Source organism: Fukomys damarensis, unplaced genomic scaffold (assembly GCF_012274545.1).
Source record: "Fukomys damarensis isolate Sample0158 unplaced genomic scaffold, DMR_v1.0_HiC HiC_scaffold_14, whole genome shotgun sequence".
In the NCBI taxonomy this organism is placed as follows: domain Eukaryota; kingdom Metazoa; phylum Chordata; class Mammalia; order Rodentia; family Bathyergidae; genus Fukomys; species Fukomys damarensis.
The window spans coordinates 22,394,951-22,419,572 of NW_022900926.1; the positions used below are offsets into that span (position 1 = coordinate 22,394,951).

Sequence of the window (24,622 nt, forward strand, 5' to 3'; positions counted from 1 at the left end):
TTTTTTTTTTTTTTTTTTTTTTTTTTTTGTACCAGAGATTGAACTCGGGTCCTTGCGCTTGCAGGGCAGGCCACCTAACCACTGAGCTAAATCCCTGGCCCCTGGCATTTACTTTTGGAAAGCAAAGGTTCTTCCAAAGCCTTGCCCCATGTTGATAATTTTTAAACTGACGTTCGCATTTAGGAGCATATACAGTCCCGCTGGTGAGACACACACTCGTACTTGTCTGTGTGAGTTTAAGTCCGAAAACCTCTCAAAGCCTCGGTTTTCTGTCTTTAAAACGGAGATTCGGACCTATGGCCTCTTGTTTCTCAGAATCATTTTGATAGTCGAGATATTCTCACCATGGCGCATTTGTTTACTGCCAAGCAGTGTGTAAGAGGCGATGATTTTACTACTGTTTGAAAGTGTGGCCATGCGGCTGCTGCAGCTTTTGCTGCAAGCGCAGCAGGCTTCCATATCCCTTTTATGACTTCTTCAAAAACACACTTGAAGAAATCTTTACCTATAGCTAAGTTCCCGAGGAATTATGTTTCCGGTCCTCATTCCCTGCAATGGTTGTACATCTACACAGTAATTTCATTTAATATCCTGAGGTTCATGATCTGTTCTACTCCGTGACACAAAGAAGCAAACAGAATGCAAACTGTCGAAAAGACAGCCAGTTTCTCTAGTTATCCTGCAGTGGTTCTCAGGCGGGATGAGAGGATCTAACAGAGGGAAGACAACGGAAGACTCCGTAAGCCACTTCGTGCCACGTTCAAGGCCAGAGTCACTCAGGAACAGTGCATGTGAGAGAATAAAGATGGAAATAGCCACATCTCACCTCATGGAAAAATACTGTCTGTTATCCTTAATCTTGGAGGTGTTTTTTTTTTTTAAGTGGAAAACATCTTGATAAATCTGGCCTGTCATTTAGAAGGAAGACAGTAACAAGCACTTGCTGCGAGTGCTGCTTGTTTCGGTGTGGTTTTAATCAGCAGGCTGAGATTTCCCCCGTCCATCGGTCTAGCTACCACCTAATATTTACTGAGCAGATTCTTCTGCGCCTGGGAGCGTGAGCCGTGCTGTGGGAACAGACATGATCTGAGCTCATTCGAGTGGGCTTTTGTTCCTTTTGCTCCAGGGAGCATCCCCGAGGAAGCATAAGTTCTACCTCTGTATTTCACCGTGAGAATTCGACATCGTTAAAGGGTTTGTGGTATGTTTCTCTGGTTCGTTGCATTCACCATTGCTTCCAGTTTCTGTCCTTCTTCCCTGGGCAGTTAGTGCCTGTATATCCTGATAACTCACGCGCTCCTATAGTGTTAGCACCCTGGAGTCCCTGGGGGTGTATTTTCCTAGAAAGGCACAGTCCCTCCCCTCCAGGAGGCAGTGTGGCAGTGAACGGTCTCTGAGTAGATCTGCAGCACAGCCCACCAGTGAGGAGAGAGCACAGAGGTCCTACATCTTCTCCAGCCCACACGGCCATCTCTTCGCAGAGCTGTTCCATTCACTTTGCACAGGTTAGACTGGAAGACACTTCCTTTCTGATCGTGTCTGTTGGGCATCGCTGCGTCTGGATGTGCTTTCTTGTATATGCAAAAAGGCAAAGATGTAATAAAGGCTGTTGTTTTAGGAACCCTTATGTTAATTTCCTGAGACTCCCCAAAGGATGATTTCAAAAGTTATCATAGGGCCAAGCATTTAGCTCAGTGGTTCTGCTGCCTGCCTCACAAGCACAAGGACCGGAGTTTGATCCTCAGTACCAAAAAAAAAGAAAAGTTATCATAGAAGATTGCGCTATAGTAGAACCTTTTAACCTTATAGGGTCCAAGTCACAGGAGTCTGTCTGAAACATTTTGTTGGTTTTAATTCTTTAGAACTTAAAATAGAAAAAAAAGAATATTTTTTAGTATTGTCTTAACCAGATGTGAGTAGTTATAAATTTACTGAGCCTGACATGGTGGCGCCTGCCTGTAATCCCAGCACTGGGGAGGCTAAAGCAGGAGGATGGGCATGAATTCAAGGCCAGCCTGGGCTACATAGTGAGTTCAAGACCAGCCTAAACTATAGAATGAGACCCTGTCTCAAAAAACCAAAATAAATAAATTAACCAACTGATAGATGAGTAAATTTCAGCTAGATTTCCTTTCCTCCATTACAGGAACATGTCTGTAACCCCAGCTATTCAGGAGGCTGAGGCAGGAAGATTGCAAGTTCTAGATCAGCCTGAGAAACTTAGTGAGGCCCTGTCTCAAAATTTAAAAAACAAAACTAGACTGAGAGTGTAGCTCAGTGCTCCCTGGGTTCGATCGTCAGTACCACAGATACATACATACAAACGCACATACATACACACATTTTAGATGTCTCATGGATTCTTTGTAACCACAGGAACATTCTGTCTCTGTGTCATCCAGGAAGGGCCATTGCTTTCTGCTGTTAATTCTCAAACCGAGACCCAAAGAGACAGCTTGTGATGTAACAGATCTGTCCGTGTTCCTGGTTCTCTAAAACGTGGGAAGTGGTTCTCCAGAACTCTGTCAGCTTTCTCCAAACGTTCCATAGTTTGACCCTTTAGGAGACAGAATCGCACGTTGCCCCGTGGACCTGAGCAAAGCAGACTCAAATTTATTACAAATCCCTTGTAATTCCTGTCTTCCGCTGTCCTCCTCTATAGGTTTTAGAGCCACTGATACCTCACTTTCCCTCGTTGTTTGTAAATACTTTACCTCCACACAGGAATAGGTGATTTGGAATCTCCCAGCCCAACCTTGACTGCTACACCAGGTCCTCTAATGACTCTGTAGCTGCCAGAGTGTAGGAGGATACAGGACCAAGTTAGAGGTTGTTGTCTTATGGGGGAAATGAGCATAATAATTCGCGATTAAGTGAATAAATTTGTGGCTAATGCATAGTAGTATTGGGAATGATAAAGTGATAATTATGCAAAGCACTAAGAGAAGTTATTTGTTGTATAAACAGTAGTTAGGGGTGCACACCTGTAATCCCAGCATTCAGCAGGCTAAGGAAAGAGGATCTCAAGTTCAAGGCCAGTCTGGACTACATAGTGAGCAAAATTTTCCAAAACAAATAGTTGTTAGATATGATCTAGTGAGTTTCTGAACAAAGCCTGTCACTGAACATTTGTTTTTCCGATCTTTTGAAGTCAAGTGACCCTGTTTTCAGACTTATGAGGGGCAGTGCATGAGGAGTTTTTGCATGTTGTCGCAGACAGAACATTGATGGTGCAAATGAGAAAGAAAGCAATGTGTCACAGAAAATCCACTCTTTCCCTGAAATTCTTCTATTGTACTTTTTCTTTTTGAAAAATCCATCTTTAAAGATAAATTTTATCAACTTTTGGTTATTAAAACTAAGATTTTAACCACTTACCAGTCCTGTTATTTAAATACAGGATGACCAAAAGTTATTTCTTTAAATTAATTTTTATAAGACACTATAACAGGAAATATAAAATGACAATTTATCAAATTTATTCAATACAAAAATTGACTGGTTGAAATGACACTTGCCCGGGTGATACCTGAGAGGTCCGTGAACAAATGAGCTGGCCGAGTGATGCTCAGGGTTAACTACGGAGTGGTTAATTGCTAGCATTTCAGTGTTTGAGTCTTTTAGTAGGGACAAGAGTGCTCTTCTCATGCCTCATTTGTTCCTGTGAGTGGAACTTTAAAGCCTCTGGAAGTGAGCAAAGGCTCATTTATTCAGCACAGATGATCAGAGAGGAGTCCTTTCCTCCTCATCCCAGCTCACCACCACCTGTTCTCTTGTGATTCTCAGCGTTAACTGAAGAATGGAAGAATTCCAACTCCACGACTTTTTCTCTCCACGGTTCAGTGTTTTTAGTGCCAGGCTCCTGAATGAATGAACCCAGATCATCTAAAATGTCACCATCACCATCACCATGTGTGTTGTGCCGTAGAAATGTTGCTCTCATTCTTCCTCAGATCTCAGTCCAGAGTGATTCCTCTCTCAGCACAGATCTCAAAAGAGGGCTGTGGGAACTACATGGTCCTAAGCATGGGCTTATTGATAGTGATCTCTTGATCTATTTGTGCAGAACTATATACAACCTTGTTACGTATTATATTGTAGGGCGCAGTTTCTTATAGATAAAGGGGGTTTTCTTTTGGTGGCATGGGGACTGACCTTAAGGCCTTACACATCCTAAGCAAGAGCTACACCACTGAGTTACACCTCCAACCCTTTTTTTTTTTTTTTTTTTTTTTTGAGATAAGGTGCTCATGTTGGTCTTGAATTTGCAGTCTTCCTGCCTCATCCCCCCGAGCCCTGTAAGCGCTAGGATTATAGACATGAGCCACCACACTTGGACCTTTTACAGGGTTTTCACTTCCTTTTTTAAATGTACAAATATATGAAGTGTAAGAGGCATTTTGGATGCAAGGCCTTTAATTCGTTGATGAAACACTATCGTGCTATCTTCAATGTGGTAGGTAGGTCCGGTCCCTGTTTTGGGTTTGGGTTTTGGCTTTTTTACAGCACTAGGGATTAAACCCAGGGCCTTCACACTGCACAGAGCTACATCCCCAACCCCCTTTTCGTTGTTTTGTTTTGTGAGATGGGATCTTGCTAAGTCATCCAGGCTGGACTCAGACTTGCAGTCCTCCTGCTTTAGCTTCTCAGAGTGCTGGAATTATAGGTGCACCACCAGGCTTAGCCCTGTTTTTAAAAATGTCCTGTCAATTCAACGGAAAGCGCTGATTTCGAGTATAATTATTATTATAAGCATCATTGTGTTTCTCTGTGTCAATGGAGTGACCCTCAACCACATGCACACACACAGGCCTGTCTCACTCAAGATAATCCAGAATCCTTGCCACACCTCCTGGAGTCCGTGCCCTGCCGATCTCGCACTGCCGGAGTCACTCCTATCTCCCAGATGTTTCTTGAACATGTTAGATACTTGCGAACTCAGGGCTTTGCCCATGCTTTCTCTGGGACATCTGCACAGACAGCTCTCACACCCATCAAGTCTTTACACATGAAAGTGGCATCACATCAATACCTTGCTTAGGCCCTAAATATCATGCTTCTGACACATCATAATCCCCTTTATTGCTTTGTTGTCCCCTAGCATTTAGCTCAGCCTAACACACCACACGTGCCTCTGCTTTTTTCATGCAGTGTATTTTACTTATCCTACTTAATAAATTTTTCCTGAGTAGAATGGTAAACCCCTTGGGGGCTGAGGCTTTGTCTTTCCTTTGACTGCTGCCTTTTTAGCATGCAGAGCTCTCTCTCATACATGTGTAGTAGAATCTCTGCGTGTACTGAGTGAATAGACTTGCTGAGACTTCAGTGTTGAGCGTTATGCTAATAACTCACTCTCATTCTCCTGATGTGAGATGGGGTCCTGATTTTTACTTCATTATGCAGGTAATGAATAAAAACTCACATAGGGCTGGGGACTTAGCTCAGCAGTTCGGTGGCCTGCCTTGCGAGTGCAAGGACTCAAGTTCAATCCCCCGGTACCAAAAAAAAAAACAAAAACAAAAACAAAAACACATAGTTTGAGGCTTTGAAAGCTGGTCAAACCAGGTAAGGTACATGCCTGTAATCCCATCCCTGAGGCTGAGGCAGGAGGATCTCTTCAAGATCTAGACCAGCCCAAGCTACATAGTGAGTTCAAGGCCAGCCTGGAATACACAGTGAGACCCTCTCTCAGAAAACCAAAAATAAAAAATAAGAGAGGTGACCAAGTAACTTGGCCATATTTCTATAGCACGTGAGTGATCACAAAGAAACAGCTCCTGTTGATTGACTCATCACCTCTAAACATCTACTCAATATAAATCCCCCTAGTGAGGATCCCATTTATTGTTAAGGAACAAACTATTGAAAGTATAAAAATAATAGCAGTTTGATAGCTTTGGAACACAAAACATTGTTTATATTGCTCAGATAAGTTATAATTTTACAAGATTTAAAAAAATTATTTAGTTAACAGTGCTGGAAACCAAATGCAGGGCCTCTCATGTGCTTAGCAGGTGCTCTGCCACTGATCTACATCTCCAGCCTCTGCATAATGTTTTCCGATGAAGAAAAATGCTTAGGAATCCTCAGAAAAGTTACAATAATAATATCGCTGTGACTGCAGACATGTGTACTAACTACTGTGACACATACAGTAACATTTCATTGATCAAACTGATTAGGCAAGAGGATATTTATCGCAGTGTATGTTTTTTAATCTACTCTTCCTCTCCTGTCTTTTATGTCATTTCAGACCCTCCACCTGTGCTACGAGTTGATGACCGGCAGCGGCTGGCCCGGGAGCGACGTGAGGAACGGGACAAGCAGCTAGGTACACAGGCCCTGCGCCCACCAGCTCTGTCCGATGAGCCAGGGACACTGCTGGACATGCTACCTTTTCCTCATCTGGGATGAGGGCTGCTCAGTGAGCAAACGGTCGTCACAGACGTAGCCTCGCCCTCTTACTGCCTCTGTGAATTTTGTAGACAGGTTGTGAAACAAAATTGAGTGTGTTATGCAAACATTCGGCTAGTTTCAAGTAACAGTAAACTCCAGCCCCAGGATTAGGGTCACTTTTATTTCTTAATCCATCTTAATACCATTCATGTGATGCCGGGGGTATGTATGAGCAGAGTGATGGTGCAGCTTGCTGAGAAAATAGCTGTGTGGACAGTTATGAGACCTTGCACTGCTCACTGGCTTCCTTGTTAAAATAATACCACTGCTGACTTTATAAACAGATGATAGAAACCCTTGTTTTGCCAAAAGAACATGAGGCCCGTTGCTGGGTGTCTGACTTTGCTCTTATCACAGAGGCCCTTGTGAAGGTCAGCGGCTCCGGTGTTTGCCGGTTGCCACTGGCAGGTGAGCACAGGACTGACCGAGCAGGGAACGGGCCAGGGCACCACAACCGCCCTGCCTGCTGGAGCATGGGGCAGGGAGGCTGACACTGGCTGTTCCTCTGCTGTGCTGTCCACTTACGCAGAGTTCATGAGACAGGATACTCTGCCGATGTACCGGGCAAAGATAAAACCTTGGTCACCGTGGCCTGGCGTATCTGGGTGTGCAGACATTTGAAAATTTAAGCTGACCTAGGTTGCCGAAATCTTTCCAGCAAATGGCCCATAACTTCTCTAAAGTTCTTCCATCTGTACATGTTCTTATTTTCCGTGGGAGACCAACTCCTCTCCTATCTCTTTTATTATTCACATTCAGAAACTTAATGTGTGGGCTTCAGTGGCAGCTGCTTCTCAGGTGTTTTGGTGTTGTTGACACCCTTTCTACACCGGCCTGTGTCTCTGCCTTGCCACAATAGCCACAATGCTGCTAAGGGTTTTTGTAGACACAAATTTTCAATAACATCCTGGAAGTGGGCAGGCTCTACTGGTTTTGTTTGTTTTTGGTTTTTTTTCCTCCTGAACCTACCATTTCCTCTCAGGAAATGCAGGCCAGCTTTCTGGGGTCCTCAGGGCTCTCTCAGGGCTCCTGTGCACAGGGCCCTTTGCTCCCTAGTGAGTTCTGTGACACCAGTTGTGCAGTATGACCACAACTGAGAGAAAGAACGGGAGGAAGCAGATCTACAGAAGCCAGAAAAGACTCCGGACGAGCAAAAACGAGAACATAATTATTGCTCTAGGATGACTGTTATGTGCACGGATCCATCCAAGGATTAGCGTTTGTCCTCTCCCTTCACCCCCACATCCCACTTGGATCAGGTGTGGCACTAGTAGGTGTCTCCTGAGAGGCGCAGCATGGATTTGCGGATTCAGATTCCTGTCTGTTGAAAAGAAGGTACTCATAGCATCAGCGCTCCTAAGTTTAAACCTCACTGTGAATTATCTTCTATATACTTAACTCACACCTTTCCATTTGGGATTCTTCATCTTTCAAGGCCAAGCATTTGTGTGTGTGTGTGTGTGTGTGTGTGTGTGTGTGTGTGTGTGTGTAAAGCAAACTGATGGTAAAGGTTCACAGAGACTCATTGGGAGGGATGGGCAGGTAGGGAGTATAGGACCATGATGCAAGACAGGTGGACAAAAGGCATTGCTAAGAGACCCAGGTCGCTCTTCAGGTTACCAAATGGGTCAAAATACCTTTCAGACAGTTGTATTATCCTAGTATCATAAGTTTGCTTTTTTAGTGATCCAGTTAGATAATGTATGTAATTCTTCTCTCTATTCTTACCCTCGCAATGTTGAATATCATAGTTGTTCTTAATTCTGGTCTCACCTTTTTTTGTTATTGGAATCACAATTTTATTGTAATGTATCAGTTTTTAATTTTTTCTTTGCATTCATTTCATCTTTCTAATAGTTCAGAGCAGTGCCCTTTTGCCAACTTTTTTTCCACTTGAACCATCGTGCTTGGAACCAGTCCTTGAGAGGCTCCCTTCATAAACATAAAACATAGGCCAAAATACAGAATGCACGTGTGAAATCCAGCATCCACTTGAAGTTGTGCCATGGTGTGCATGACGGTGATCGCTAAAGAAATCTTCAGGGCTTGGTGAACATCAGGAGTACCTCCGGCTGACTCCTCCCTCCTACACTGAGCTGTGCAGAAGCCGTAGCACACTGGGGTGTTTATGTGTGTAAAAGTGGTGACTGGATACAGAATCTTGGAGTGTGCTTAATTTGAAAACAAAAACTGCCTGGTAATGCCAACTGTTACCGAGCTTTCAAACTTTAAAAATTGCAAGTTAAAAAAAAAGAAAATATTTCATAAATTCTACAAAGCAGAATGAGACTAATTATTTACTTTTGGGGGCAGGTTGAAACCAACACTGAAATCATTAGTGCGTTTTTTAAAAAGCAAGGGAGTCCTAAGGAGAGCAGTTCTGCTTGCCTTGAGGTTGCAGAGTGTGTTTGTGCCGTTTTGTGAGCAGGAGGATCTATTAGTACAGTAATTCTCTAGGGGTTAAATCTCTGAGTAACGTTTAATGCTTCTATGGTAGGACTGTGTTACATGGGCTGCTCTTTCCACCTCACCCTTTGATTTCAGGTAAAATCAGACATAATTCTTCATGGGTGAGACTGCTCTGTCAGTGTGTTGGGTGTATGCTCTCTGGAAACTTGATCTTTTCTGCCTTGAGAGCTTTATACGTGGTCTCCTCCACCACTGTGTTCTGTCAGATTCTATTCAGGCGAATCCTTCAGTCTTCTGTCTCCTTACTCTGCATCTCCTTCAGTTTCTCCCTTCTAAGCTTTAATTTTATTTTTTCCTACTCTGTGTTGGGATGGAGGTGGAAATCTCATTCGTTCTTCTAGGTTCAGGTCTTCCTTCTGATGATATGGATTCCACATACCCAGCCACTCATAAAGCAGCAGATGGTTCCCAATATCTTGAAAGTCAGCTTCTGTGCCACTAAATCACTTGTTATCCACTCTAAAACTGACTTGTCTTGGTAAATTCTGTGCCCAGTCAATTGTACCAATATTTTCTTGGCTCCAATAAATTATTTCTTTCAGTCATTTTTTATTTTTCTACTGATGCCAGGTACTGGATTCTTTCTGCCTGTTAAATCTTAGCTGTTGGGTCTTTTACAGAATTAATCCTTCTTTCTTCCCTGGCCGCCGTAATACCATCCAGTGACGAGGCTCCTGCCTGGCTCTTGGGCCACTTTTTGCTCCCAGTTCTCAGTCTGGACTCATCCTGTAACCAGGGCTTCACCTGTCCCTAACCTAGTGTACAGATAGAAGCTGACGAACTTCATCCCAAACCCATTCAGTCACAGATGTAGCAGACTCTGTCTTCAAAAATCAGTTCTAGATCCTGCCTGTGTGATGCTGTTTCTGCCGTTGTCCTAGTCCAGGGCTTCATAAATTTACAGCTTCATCACCAACACTACCCACCGTCCTTCCCACCTGGTCCTTCTCTTCACAGCCTTCCTAAGACATCTTTGTAACCTTTCCCCTTGGGCAAATGCTGTGTCACTTTCTCATTAAAAAGCTATATCTTGCATAACTATCACATTTTCATGCACATTCTAGTGCTGTTTTATACCCTACTGGATTTTTTTCTATTTAGATTTTATATAAATCCCTGATGTACATGTTTTAAATTTCTAAAGACTATGGCAATGGTTTCTAATTTTCTGTATCACAATACATGGCACAGTGCTAAATAGTAAACACACAAAATAGTATCTGTTCATTTTTCTGCAGTACAATCTTCAATGCAATGATAATGATGATAGATAATGTTTACTGAGAAATAACTGTGGGCCAGGCAATATCCTGTCCTAATAACTAACCTTCGTTATGTTTTATCATATAGAATAGCAAATTAGTACAGGGGTTTTACTTTTTGTTTTGTGGGCCAGCTATCATTGGTAATGCAAATTATGTAGTAAAATATCATTTTGTTTTTAAAATACATTGTGACGATTAGCTTACAGAAGTAACTAAATGAATCTCAAAGATGGAATAGTTAATAGACCCTCTTCCTTTCTGCTACATTAGCTAATTAAGCATTTTTTTTATACAGAATATATAGAATCTCTGAGATCCACATGAAAATTTCATAGCAAGCTTCATGCTATTGAGCAGAGAGAGATCTCTACACTCTGGAGTGATGGGTTCTTGGACAAGTGTCCTGTGCACATTTGGAGGAAGGGCAACTGTGCTTCCTTTGGAACTGAGAGACATAAGTGCTTTCTCGCCTCCCATTTGACACAAACCAAGAAGGCAAATACAAATGTTGCAGTGGATTCTGTCAACCTTTTTGAGAAAAAAATTGTGGCATTAATCTTCAGTTCACCATTGAGTCCATTAGGAGTAATAGATCTTGTTGCTAATTTCTCTTCAGAAACCACTGCAAGGATGCAGCAGTATGAATTTTTTATCAGAGAAAACTTAGAACTAACCACCTCTTCCTTTTAAAACTACTTTCTGTTATTTTAAGTCATGTGGTGTTCAACTTACAGTAGATACGTGGTTAGCATTGAGCAAGGGATGCTGGAGATGGTGCAGTGAATAGGGTGAATTTCCTAACCTCCGGGAACTAACATTCCAGATGAAAGGCCGGGATAATAGAGTCAGACACTACATGTTATTTTAGCTGAAATTTGTTTCTCACCCCTTCTATGGCCAATCTATCAGTGAATAGCCTCAGAAAATCCAGAATGTAGCCAGCCAGTTCTCTCAAACACTGTTGCTAGTGATCAAACCATGGCCTTGCACAGGTTATGCAAGTGTCCTACTACTGAGCTACACTCCCAGTCCTCTAAGGCCAAACTCTCTAAATGACTGTTATGGTTTGTGGCAAGATGTCTCCCCAGCGCCTCATGCCATCTTAGCTGGGACTTTTCAGGTTGACTGGGTCTAGGGTTTGTGCTGCTGGGATCAAGGGTGTGATGTTGGGATTGATTCATGGTGTGATGCTGTGATTAAGGGTGTGAGTGCTACCTTCCTTCAGGGCAAGACAAGGGACAGAAAGAGCTGTGGTTGAGGCTTGTGTCTTGTTGCTTGCCACTTGGGTGCTTTTGCTGCTTTCTGTCTGCTGTGGACTGTTTCTCTTCCACCAAACTACCTTGCCTTAGAGCCAGCCAGTTATGGACTAAAACCTCTGCAAACTGTGAGCCAAAATAAATACTGTCAGGTATTTTGTCTCAGCAATGAGGAAAAGTAACTAAGACAGTAACTGAACTTGCATGTCCACTTCTTGGCGCAGGCTGTCAAAATATCTCACCTGGGAATTGGCACTGTTTCCCACCTGTCTCCCATACTTCCTCCCGTTCCGAGTCTGTTCTCAATGCAGCAGTCCATAACGTCTCCTTAGAATCTGGCCTGAGTCAGTGATGGTGAACCATTTAGAGCTCTCAGTGATACCCACAGCCCACTGCACCACGCGTGCCTTAGGTTTGCCTCCTAGCCTAGGACATCGCATGTGTGCTGCAAACATTCTGACAGTCTTCCACCTCAGAGGAGAAACCAGAATCCTTCGGGTGTCCTAGCCCTGTTCCCTCTCTCTTCCACTCCACTCCAGCCCCAATGGCTTCCTGCTGTTCCTTTCACACACTGGGCACATTCCTAACTCAGTCTTTATATTTTCTCTTCACCCCACCTGTAATGTTCTTCCTGAGAAATCCATACTGCTCGTTCCTTCTCCTCTGGGTTTCACTTAAATGCCAGCCTCCCAGGGAGGCCGTCCCTGATCACCTTACTCAGATCTGCAGCTCCTTCAGGCCAGATCTCCCTTTACCCTTCTCCCTAGCACTGTCAGCATCTAAGTATGTATATATTTACTTGTTTATTCAAACCCCACTAGAATGTGCACTCCATAAAGGACAGAATTTGTGTCTTTTTTCATTTCTGCAGCCTGGTACCTACAGCAGCTTCACACACATAGTTCACATCCAATAATCGTTTGTTGAGTGCCGATTAGTGTTGGTCACACAAGTATATTCAGTTCTTATTCTTTTTTTGGTACCAGGGATCGAACTTGGGACCTTCCTCTTGAGAGGCAGGTGGTGGCACCCTGGCCCTCAATTCTTATTCTTAACCATTTTCACAGATGAGCAAGAAGACCGAGATACACTATAGAATAGTTGTACCTTAAATCTTCTTACTCTTCTAATACCCCTATAGACTAATACTCGTATGATACTTTGACAAGAATGTTCAAGAGAATATTTAAGGGTTAGTCAACAGACAGTCCTCTGCATTTGGGGGAATCCAGAGCTCATGCTTTGAAATAAGTTTAAAATTTTAATTATGTTTAATTTTTGTTTAAGTGCCTTGGCATAATTTGGCATTCAGTAAATATTTAACTACTTACTCTTTTTCTGAGACCAAAATCTTTTGTGTCTTAACTCTTCTTTGCAGTGCTGGGGATCAGAATCATATCCTCATATGTTTCAAGCAAGCTCCTACTACTAAGCCACACTCCTAGAACTCAAAAGACCAAAATATTTATGTGACTAAATTCACATGCCCAACTAGAGTTTTCTTGGCTTGTTCTGAACTCTACAATATCACGAAAGATTATCACAGAAATATATGATTGACTGATTCACTCTTGAAGAAAAAATTGAACTTATGAATCTTTAACTCACTTATATTGGCTTTTGTAATTAAGTTCAAAGCTGTATAAGAGATTGATCATAATGTGGTATTTCTGAAAGAATAAGATAAAAAGTATAGTTGCAGATTTTTTTTCTAGGTAATTTTGTCAGACTTCCTTTGCCCTTCTGGTTATAGTTTTTTTAAACTTTGCTTTTGTTCTCCCTACCCTAATCTCAATGTATTCAGAAACAGCCATATTAATAATTATGGTTGCCAGGCGTGGTGGCACACGCCTGTAATCCCAGCACTTGGGAGGCTGAGGCAGGAGGATCACTGTGAGTTCGAGACCAGCCTGAGCTACATAGTGAGTTCCAGGTCAGTCTCAACTACATAGTGAGACCCTGTCTCAAAAAAACAAAAAAAACAAAAAAACAAAACTATGGTCAAGAGATGGGTGATCCTTTCCACCTGGCTCAGAATGTTGATCCCCAAAATATTGACAGTCACATTAGTGTTAATTAATCAAACAATCAGTAATGCATTACCCTGGTTAAAATTGTACATGAGACTCCCAATTCATACTTCACATTAATTAGGACAGTCATTTGTTTTGACAAGAGATTTTCCTTTTTAGAGACTGTCCAGATACACACAATATACACATAAATATATGTGTGTAATATGTGTGTATACAGGTATATATGTGTATATATACTTATGTTTATTCACTAAGCCATTATATATAAGGGGTGATCAAAGTACACAGTGATGTTTAAATTTTTTTAATTTATTACACTAGAAGATATATTGCTATTTGTCCCCCTCAAAATACTGCCCCTCATAGCAATACCTATCTCATTGTTCTTGCCCCTTTCTGAAGCAGTAGGTCTAGAGTTCTCTTTCATGACTGTCTTATGAGGTATGACCAAAACATGTGATGACTGTTGCTGCCAAGTGCCACCTATCCAGTGGAAAGGCAGGTGTGTCCTCATCTTCCTTATTCACCAGATCTGGCACTATGCAACTTGTGGCTCTTCCCCAAAGTCAAAATTATCATTAAAGGTAAATGTTTTTAGCTAGGCATGGTGTCACATGCCTATAATCCTAACACTCAAGAGGCTGAGGCAAGAGGATCACTGTAAGTTTGAGGCCAGCCTGAGCTACATAATGAGTTCAAGACCGGCCCGAACTACATAGCGAGACCCTGTCCCCCCACCAAAAGTAAATGTTTTGAGTCAATTCAGAATTTTGAGGCACCCACGACAGTATTCATGCAACTAGACCTTCACAAAAGAGGACTCTGAGAACTACTTCAGAAAGTAACCATAATGATGAGACAAATGGGTTCAAAGCAAACATTTTTGTTTCTACTTTTTCATTTTCTCATATTAATTCCATTCCCTTCTTTCTACACACCATTAAGGAAGCAGTCTTTCCCATCTAGATATCAAGTGAGTAGGTCTGTGGCTTATGTTTGCTCAGTCTTGACGTCCATGTTTCCTAAAGTTGGCTCTTGATAAACCTGTGTACAAAAGCCTGTGAGGCTGGCGGGCAGGTAATAAGCAGCTCAGGGATCAGGGTGCCCCTGTGGAAGGAATATGGACATCAGAGTAGACCATAGACCAGGAAGCTACATCATGAGTCACTCTCGGACCTGGAAAAAATACCTGTTGCCTGATGGATTGGGTAAGACAAGATTAAAGCCCTAACATAAAACATTATGCAACCAAGTAACCATTATTTTTTTTCCTCCTAAATTTACTCTGCCTTTAAGGTTGAAAATAAAAAGGATCTTAAAACTTGAAAAATAAGTAGCCTTATAATCAGGTGATGATAAAGTCAAAGAATGCCATTGGAAGATCAGGACTTTCAAATTTGGATGCCTGACTTATCCCAGGGTAGGAGGAAGAGCATTAGTCATTGGAATGAATCTCGTAGGTGTCCTTCATAATGGCCCATTGTCTGCTTGCAGAGTCAGACAGTCCAGTTTGCGCTCCAACCCCACTGTTTTCTTGTGAGACATCAAGCTGGTTACTTCACTCCTCTTTCCAGCTGCTCATAATAAAGTAAGTTTAATAGCAGAGTCTGCCTCATAGAGTGAAGATATGCCTGTAAATCACTTGGAGTCCACATGAAGTAAGAGCTGACAACATGAAGACTGTGCTAAAGATGAGGGTGGTCATGTGATTCCACAAAACTGACTTAGTGCTTGGAACTGGGGAAGCCACGTGTTTCTGGGCTAAAGATTGGCAGATGGAAGTGGATTGGGAATGTGAGTAGATTAGGATCCAAGAAAGAATCAAAAGATTCCAAGAGCAGCCCCCTTAGTGTATCTAGCAAAGTTCCATTACTTTAAGCTTAATCCTGAAGAAAAGAATTCTCTTTGTTTTGCTTCCTTAGCTAAAGTCATTCAGTCCTTGTACCCAGAAGGCTCTTGGTCGTCCACCTGGATATCCCATAGAAACAGGCAAAGTAGGAAGGGCCTTTGGGGCAGGAGACAGTGTGTAATATTCAAATGAGAGCTGAATGGAAAGACAATTTAAATAACCTGTTGAGAAGGTTTTAAATTAATTCAAAGGACCAGTAATTCTCTTTGCTTGGAATTCATGCCGTTCTTTAACTCTTTAGTTCGTTTTTTCGAACATTCTTCAACCACCTGCTAAAGTAGGCATTGAGTATTGGGAAGAGGTGCCCTATAGGTAAAAGCAGGGAAGTTGCAATCTGTACTGTAAATATGGGGACAGAAGTGTGAATGGAGCTGGCAGGGCATCTTGACTGGGGTCCAGAGAGGAAGTGGCCTTTAAGCAAAGAACTGAAGCACTGTAGAAGCTTACTAGGTGGGCAGAGGTATTTTAGACACAGGGAGCTTTATAAAGCTTCATGATCATAAAATCAGCCTAAGAAACTAGGAAGGGAAATGGAACTAGCAGATTTTCCAGATTTGTTTGTTTTGGAAGCTCTCTCGAGGCAGAAGAATCCCAAGTTCAAGGCCAGCCTGGTCAACTTAGACTCTGTCTCAAAATAAAAAGGGCTTGTGATATAGCATAGCACTCTTGGGTTCAATCCTAAGTATCACCACTTTAAAAAAAAAAAAGATAATGACTAGACATCAGAAGTGAGAAAGATACGAGAGCTCAACAATAAGTAGTAGCAAAAAGACTGGAGAGGCTATGTTGGATTTGTGAAGTCACTGTGACGTGACATGTAGGGCCCTTATGGTTTGGGTGTGTTGAAGTCCAGAGCAGAGCATCTGTAAGAGTGAATTTGAGGAAAACCTTGAGGTTTCTAACTTGACCGACTGTTTGATCTCGTGAATCTGTTATCAGAAAGCAGGGCAGGTTTTGGTTTAGAGTGAAGAGAAAATATGCAACAGAAAACAAGGCTACATGAACTAACTGAATATTCAGGTGGGAATTTGAGTCAAGCACAAGTGAATGTAGAGGCAATATTGCATAGTGACTGAGAGCACAAGCTTTGGGCTCAAAGCTAAATTAAAATCCAACTCTCTTGCCAGGCGTGGTGGTGCATGCCTGTAATCCCAGCACTTAGGAGGCAGGAGGATCGCTTTGAGTTTGAGGCAGTGTGAGCCACATAGTGAGTTCCAAGACAGCCTGAACTACATAGTGAGACCCTGTCTCAAACAAAAGAAAAAAACCACAACTCCTCCTTTCAGATCATATTATCTTGGGGCCATTATTTAACTTCTCTGGATCTTTTTCCTCATTTGATCTTCAATTCCACTTTGTTCATATTTATTACTTTATTTTTCCAGTACTGAGGATTGAACCCAGGGCCTTTGCACAGAGCTACATTCTTATCCCTTTTTATTTTTTATTTTGAGACAGGGTCTTGCAAAATTGCTAAGTTCCTGGCTTGGCTAGTACATACAATCCTCCAGCCTCAATCTTCCTTTGTTTTCATTTGCCACACAGCTATTTGCTCTTTTTATTTATTTATTCAGTGTCTGTGGTTCTCTCCCACCCCCACCCCCAGGCACTGGGGACCGAAGCCCCAGCCTCACATAACATTAGTTCCCTTGAGCTACATCCCCAGCTCTTTTCATTTTTTTTCAGAGCCTTGCTTAGTTTCTCAGGCTGGCCTTGAACTTGTAGTCCTCATGCCTCAACCTCCTCGAGTAGCTGGGTTACAGGTGTGTACCACCACGCTAGGCAAAATCTTCATCAAGCAGTAACCTTGCTCTATTCGGTGTCGTCTTTCTCTCTCACACGGCATGAGACTTGGCTTTCACCCATGTAGACTTGAACCTGTGCGGGCTGTGATGGGGGGGTGGGGCACCACCCAGCCCTTGAGTACACTGAGTTCTCTGTCTTTTCTGTGTTCTTCCCATTAGCTGCATGCTCTGTGTCAAGATACAAATTATTATGATTATCACAGAAATTCACCACCGTGGTTTACACTTGTTGAATTCCTACTCAGTGCCTTCACTCTGTTGAGTTCTTTATGTGTTACCATGAGCACACATAACAACCACAACCACGGAATCATTACTTACTCAGTGGCCAGTAGCTGGCAAGTGGCAGGGTGAGGATGGACCCAGATATTATGTTTTCTCCACCCCAGTACCCCGCTTTTCATCTTAATCCCTCTCAATAAAATGTGCCAATGTATTGTGTTTCTGAACAAATTGTAAGCATATCCTGGTGGCAGTAGCCCAGGCATGGATTGGCTTGTATTTCAGGAGTTACTGTGTGGGTTTTCATTTCCTGTGTTACAGTCCCACAATCTGGGAATAAATTATAACTTCAAAAGAGTAAAGATATCCATCACCGTATCTTGTGGTTTCAGGCATGTTATTCTTGTATAAAGCTGCCTCTTTGTGAAATTAAGTGAGACCATGATTTAAGTACTGAATGACTTGTATTAGTCGGCTGGAGCTACCGTAACAGAGCACCATGTCTTTAACAATGGACTAATTTTATTATCTCACAGACTTGGAGGCTGGGAAGTCCCAGATCAGTGTTTGGTTTAGTTTCTGGTGAGGGCATTCTTCCTGGCTTGTGGAGGATCCCTTTGTCCTCCTGTGTTCCTTCCTCTGAGAACAAGCAAAAACAGAGAGAAGGGAGCTCTCCAGTGTGGTCTTATGAGGACACTAATCTTGTCAGATTAGGGCCACCCTGAGGTACTCATTTGACCTTAATTACCTCTGAAAGGCCCTATTTCGAATGCAGTTCCACTGGAGTTTAGAACTTTGATGTATGATTTTGGGACTGCAGGACACAACTTTAGTCCACTGTAATGGCTGATATTTTTTTTTAACCTTTAGAATTCTCATTTCTTAATGAGAAAATGTGGAAGTCTTGAAATTATCTGTCATTGATAGGAAATATTTTGTGTCTAAAATTGTTAGGATGAATTAACTTTCATTTCCTACTAAAATATTGAAATCTCTTATGTGTTATCCTCCAGTCTAAACGAGCACATGATCTGTGCTTAGTAACTCACTGTAGCACTCACCAGCATGCTGTGCCATAACAAGAAAGAATTATTTTCTATTTCATCATTGTTTGCCTATTCACTGTATGACTGTTGTAGTCAGCAGGATTGGGCAATGGAATACATTAAATACAGAACACATTACTTATAAGGTTATTTTATGATAATTTCCCAAAGAGTCAAATGCAAGGAGTGCAAGAGATTAACCTCACACTAGAGGTCCAGAACATTCACCTGAGGGCCTAGACCCCAGCAGTTTCCCACACAAGTCCAGCTAAAGGCTTAGAGTCCAAGGCAATGTCCTCCTCGAGTCCAGACAGTGGCCCAGAGCCCACGGCAATGTCTCACGCTTGTCCGTATTGAGGATCTGCACCTGGCAGGCCCAAAGGCCAATGGTGGAATCCAGACAATCTATGCTCGTGAGATGCAGGATCTGTGACTCCAAGCTGAGGGATCCAAATTGAAGCCTGGAAGTGATGCTCACGGCAAAGATTTGAGCTCCCCTGATGAAAGCAGCAGCCATTCCCAGGGAGAGCGAGCTCCTGAGCTCCTCCTCCAATGAGAACAGCTGAGTTCACATCAGGAAAACCATCTGCAATAAGCTTCTCCTAGAAAATCAACAGGCCGAGATCTTCCTCCCCAGTTCTCTTTTTATGGCTGTTGGTAACAATCTTTAGGTGGATCCTCCATTCCCAGACCGTGCTGATTCAGTTCAGCTGGGCATTACAAGTTAACCATTAGTCAATCCGCAACAATGACCTTTTACAGACAATTGCTTAAACAAAGTGCTGCAGGAGGAGCTCCACTTCCTGGCAAAAAACAGAAGTGGAATAAAAATTTGAATAGAGAAATATTCTTCCTTCCACAGATTATGTGGGGTGATAATGTCTACTCCAGTTGAGATTTATACCACAGCCTTAAGAACACCTTTAACTTTCTGAATTGAAATAGTGATAATGACAGAAATAATAGTAATAGCTAAACTTTACTGAATGTTTACTGAGTACTGTACAGAGAACTATTCTAACTACTCTAAGTGTCGCTGCTCTTTTAATTCTCGCAATGAACCTATGAGGAAGTCCTGGTTTTTTATATGGTAGTTATCACAAAAACACTGCTGAGCTCAGGAAGCCATGGAGCTTTTGCAGAAGACCGTACAATGGCTCATTTTTCTCACATCTACCTATGAGGCTTATTAAAAATGCACATTACTTGGGCCAGGGATTTAGCTCAGTGGTTCCAGCGCCTGCCTTGCAAGTGCAAGGACCTGAGTTCGATCCCCAATACACACACACACACACACAAACACACAAATGCACATTACTTATATGAGGCTCTGAGTTCAATACCCAGTACAGCTAAAACACATGTGCATGCTGAGTCCCTGTCCTGGAATTAGTAAATCTGAATATGAGAGAGCCGGGGATTTAGCTCAGTGGTTCTGCTGCCTACCTCGCAAGATCAAGGATCCAAGTTTGATCCCCAGTATTAAAAAAAAAAAATCTGAATATGAGAATTAGAGCCTAAGAGTTTGGATTTTTAAATAGACATTCCCACCCACCGTGCGTCCCCCCTACCCCAGTATATCAGAACTTATTCTGACATGCATTACAGTTACAAAGCTACTGCTTTAAAGGATGGACCCGCTGGGATTAAAATGATAGCGGTTTCCCACCAGGACAGTAATAGCAAAAATAGGAGAGAGGCACAGTTTTTTGGAAAGCACAGAAGGAGTCTGGTCTGATTAGAGTGAAGAGGCTGTTTTGAAAGCAGTGAGGAGAAAAGCCAAATAAGGATATCAATATCAATGTCAGGACTGAGGACAGAGCATGCAACATATATGCCTCATTCTTTGCCAAACTGGAGGTCTGTGTTGGTGCCGAAAAAGTAGAATTCAGTGCATCTCCTTCTACCTCATTGCAGCACATTATCTTAAAAGGGAACAGCATGGCCATACTTTCTCCCTGGGAGTCTGAGGAAAGCAAAGGTTAGTCTTGACCAATACAAGATCACAGAACCCATCTCTGTTAAATGTGAACTATTTACACAGCCTTGGCCTATTCCAAGTTTAAACCTGCCTGTGTTGGATTTCTCCGTTTTCCCTCCTGAAGCTGCACGAGAAATCGCCTGGCTAGAAAAAGAAGAGCGAGCCAGGCTGCACTATGAGAAGCACCTGGAAGAGCGGAAGAAGAGGCTGGAGGAGCAGCGGCTGAAAGAGGAGCGGAGGAGGGCTGCCGTGGAGGAGAAGCGAAGGCAGAGGCTAGAGGAGGACAAGGTGAGTCAGCCCTTGCTCAAGGAGGTACACGGGAGTTTGCAAGATGCACACACTTGCTGTGGAACTGTGCAGTCAGATGTCGGAATGCAGAGGTTTCAGAGTAATCGGTCTTCCACATAGGCACAGGTGCTAGGCTGAGTGGGTGGCAGGTAGAGAATGGACTGATTAACAGTAATTCAACTGTTAGGTGTTATCAGTTTTTGCAAAGATGGAAATTTAGACTCAGAATGGGTGAGTTACACAAGGTCACATCCCTCGATAAAATCATGGGATCAGCATTTCTTATGCACATTCTCAATTCTGAATCCCACTTTTTAAATCCGGTACCATATGATTGCAGGGCAGCGGGGCAAGCCTGTAAACCCAGCTACGTAAGAGGAGGATTGCAAGTTCAAGGCCAGCCTGGCCAGCTTAGTGAGGATTCTTTGCCTCACAATTAAAAAATTAAAGGAGGTTAGAGTTACAGCTCAGAGGTAGAGCACAGCTGGGCTCAATCCCTAGTACCAATGGCTGGGTGGGTGGGTGGATGATGGTTGGATGAGTGAATAAACAAACATGGGGCTAAGGCCATAGCTTAGCGACAGAGAATTCGCCTAGCATGGGTTCAATTTCATGCAAAAAGTAAAATAAAAAAGCAAAGTAAAATAAAATAAAATGTGGTACCATACGCATTAAGCGTCTTTTTAAGCTAAGGCCTGCACTGTCATGCTGCTGTGTGGCAGTGAAAGTACCACACCCCGAGTGAGGGCCATTTATCTGAGTGCCTGTTGTGTACCAAAGGCTTTATGAACTGGGACCTAAGGGTTCAATAACTTTTAAAGATAGATATTATTTTCATCTTAAAATAAGGCATAGAAGTTGGGAAATAGATTTGAAAATTTAGAAAATACCCTCAGTCTTAAATTGAAAAAGCGAGGTTGAATTAACCATCGGCTCCTCATTCCTCTTAAGGAACGCCTAGAAGCCGTTATCCGACGTACAATGGAAAGGAGCCAGAAACCCAGACAGAAGTACAACCGATGGTCCTGGGGAGGCCCTCTCCGTGGGAGCCCCAGCATCCACAGCTCAGGTAAACACCTGGAGACCACTTTCAAGCATCATCTTTGTTGTTCTCCCAGACAGTGAAAGTGCATTTGCTGCTTCTTTTAAATCTGTGTTTGCAAAACAAAAATCCTGCTGAAATCATTGAGCTGTAATTGAATGATGCCTCTCCTGTTTGAGGATAAGGGGTGATATGGAGGTAAAAAGATAGGGTCCTTTCCCTTAACACGTGCTGCTTTTCTTACATCTTATAAAAATCTGTGAATGGTCTTGAAAACAAATGTGCTAGACTCAACTCTTGTTTTACTAGCTCATTTGCGTAAGTGTTTCAGGATTATGGAATAAATTAACCAGTTTTATTTTTTGGCTCTGGAGGAACCATAGTAATGTTAACAGGTCAAAATCAGTAAAATGAGCCCATACATTCTAACCCCGAAGTGTATTTGAGAAAGTGTGCAGGTGTCTTAAGCTAGAAATACTTCCTCCTTGGGTGGGTGGATGATGGTTGGATGAGTGAATAAACAAACATGGGGCTAAGGCCATAGCTTAGCGACAGAGAATTCGCCTAGCATGGGTTCAATTTCATGCAAAAAGTAAAATAAAAAAGCAAAGTAAAATAAAATAAAATGTGGTACCATACGCATTAAGCGTCTTTTTAAGCTAAGGCCTGCACTGTCATGCTGCTGTGTGGCAGTGAAAGTACCACACCCCGAGTGAGGGCCATTTATCTGAGTGCCTGTTGTGTACCAAAGGCTTTATGAACTGGGACCTAAGGGTTCAATAACTTTTAAAGATAGATATTATTTTCATCTTAAAATAAGGCATAGAAGTTGGGAAATAGATTTGAAAATTTAGAAAATACCCTCAGTCTTAAATTGAAAAAGCGAGGTTGAATTAACCATCGGCTCCTCATTCCTCTTAAGGAACGCCTAGAAGCCGTTATCCGACGTACAATGGAAAGGAGCCAGAAACCCAGACAGAAGTACAACCGATGGTCCTGGGGAGGCCCTCTCCGTGGGAGCCCCAGCATCCACAGCTCAGGTAAACACCTGGAGACCACTTTCAAGCATCATCTTTGTTGTTCTCCCAGACAGTGAAAGTGCATTTGCTGCTTCTTTTAAATCTGTGTTTGCAAAACAAAAATCCTGCTGAAATCATTGAGCTGTAATTGAATGATGCCTCCCCTGTTTGAGGATAAGGGGTGATATGGAGGTAAAAAGATAGGGTCCTTTCCCCTAACACGTGCTGCTTTTCTTACATCTTATAAAAATCTGTGAATGGTTTTGAAAACAAATGTGCTAGACTCAACTCTTGTTTTACTAGCTCATTTGCGTAAGTGTTTCAGGATTATGGAATGAATTAACCAGTTTTATTTTTTGGCTCTGGAGGAACCATAGTAATGTTAACAGGTCAAAGTCAGTAAAATGAGCCCATACATTCTAACCCCGAAGTGTATTTGAGAAAGTGTGCAGGTGTCTTAAGCTAGAAATACTTCCTCCTCCTTGAGTGGACCATAAAATCATACTGAAATGTGGACCTCATGACAAGCTTTATTTTTGTACTGTAAATTCAATACACCGTGAATTTTACATAGCATGTCAACTCTTTCATTTGTATGAGTCAAATAATTTTTTTTTATGATTTACTTTGGAAAATCATGTCTTACGTTCTGTCCCCAGGTGGTATTGTTGAGCCATCATTCACCTTTCTCGATTTAGCAGGCCTGGACCACCACAGCACAGCCTTGGGTGGTAATAGCAAACCTGGTACAGACTCCCTGTGATTGCTGACTGCCACCCCGTAGCTAGCTCCTCAGACCCAGGACCAGTCCATCCATAGCTGGACCAATACCACCTTAGCAATACTGCATGCTTACTGCCTGCCATGCATAGACCTAGATCTGGGATCAGCACAGTGCTTCTTAAGTGTGATCATAGGATTTGGGTGACTTAAAGGTGTTGAAATAATTACATGTGGCATGTTTGCTTTCTCTTGAAATGAGCATTTTGGAGAAAACCTTTTTTAAAAAATTTTTTAGCAAAAAAACTACTTAGGCTCAAAGTGCATCCAGTTTAGCTCCCTTTCCTCCCAGTCCTACTGCTAAAGCTGCTTTTAGCTTTACCTAATAACTGAACTCTTGTTTGTCTGCTGTTTTTCATTCCTAACATGCTGTGTATCTTCTATAACCCTTTTATTAAAAAAAGAAAATCTAATGAATATCACAACTCACTTTCCCATGGCAGTGAGTTAAATTGGAGAGCACCTTTTTTTCCCTTGGCTCTTTACACCCTGTGGTAGTTGGTGAAACACATCAAATCTGTGATCATAAAGGTTGTTTACATGTGATATTTTATTATTTTTAATTTTCATTTCATTTTGAAATAGGTTTATTTTATGTTTATTAAGTTGGCCTTGATCTCACTGTATAGCCCAGGCTCACCTCAAATTCACAAGGCCTCAGCCTCTCACACATCATGTTTCATTCTAGGATGATTTTGTATATATATTCCATGCAGAAAAAAATGTCATGATATATATTTTTATAGCTTTTTTTCTTTTACTTGGCTTCATATTTTATATGTGTCGCATAAATACACTTACAGATTGTCAAACATTTGTAAGGAAAAATAAAGCTGCTTAGCCTTAATTCTTGCTTTTATGCTGAAAGGTTAATATGACATTTAGTTCTGTCACTCAGAACAAGAGAAACCAATAGTCCATTTGTGAGCTGTGGAATTGTATTAAGACCACTGAATTAGGGCTGGGGATTTAGCTCAGTGGTTCCAGGGCCTGCCTCACAAGCACAAGGACCCAGGTTCCATCCCCAATACAAAAAAAAAAAAAAAAA

General features: G+C 42.2%; 1 protein-coding gene across 9 annotated transcripts in view; it reads left to right on the forward strand.

Moving 5' to 3' along the window:
- The window catches only part of Map7 (microtubule associated protein 7), a 142,533-nt gene that overhangs the window by 81,301 nt on the left and 36,610 nt on the right, over positions 1-24,622 (forward strand). For 7 of the 9 annotated variants that reach the window (XM_033763271.1, XM_033763272.1, XM_033763270.1 and 4 more), the window contains 3 exons: positions 6,254-6,331; positions 20,570-20,733; positions 21,685-21,802. In XM_033763271.1, coding sequence (XP_033619162.1) covers positions 6,254-6,331; positions 20,570-20,733; positions 21,685-21,802 — 360 coding nt within the window. Of the gene's footprint in view, positions 1-6,253; positions 6,332-20,569; positions 20,734-21,684; positions 21,803-22,700; positions 22,816-24,622 lie in introns of those variants that run through there. The other 2 variants (XM_010626571.2, XM_010626574.2) reach the window with 1 other exon arrangement.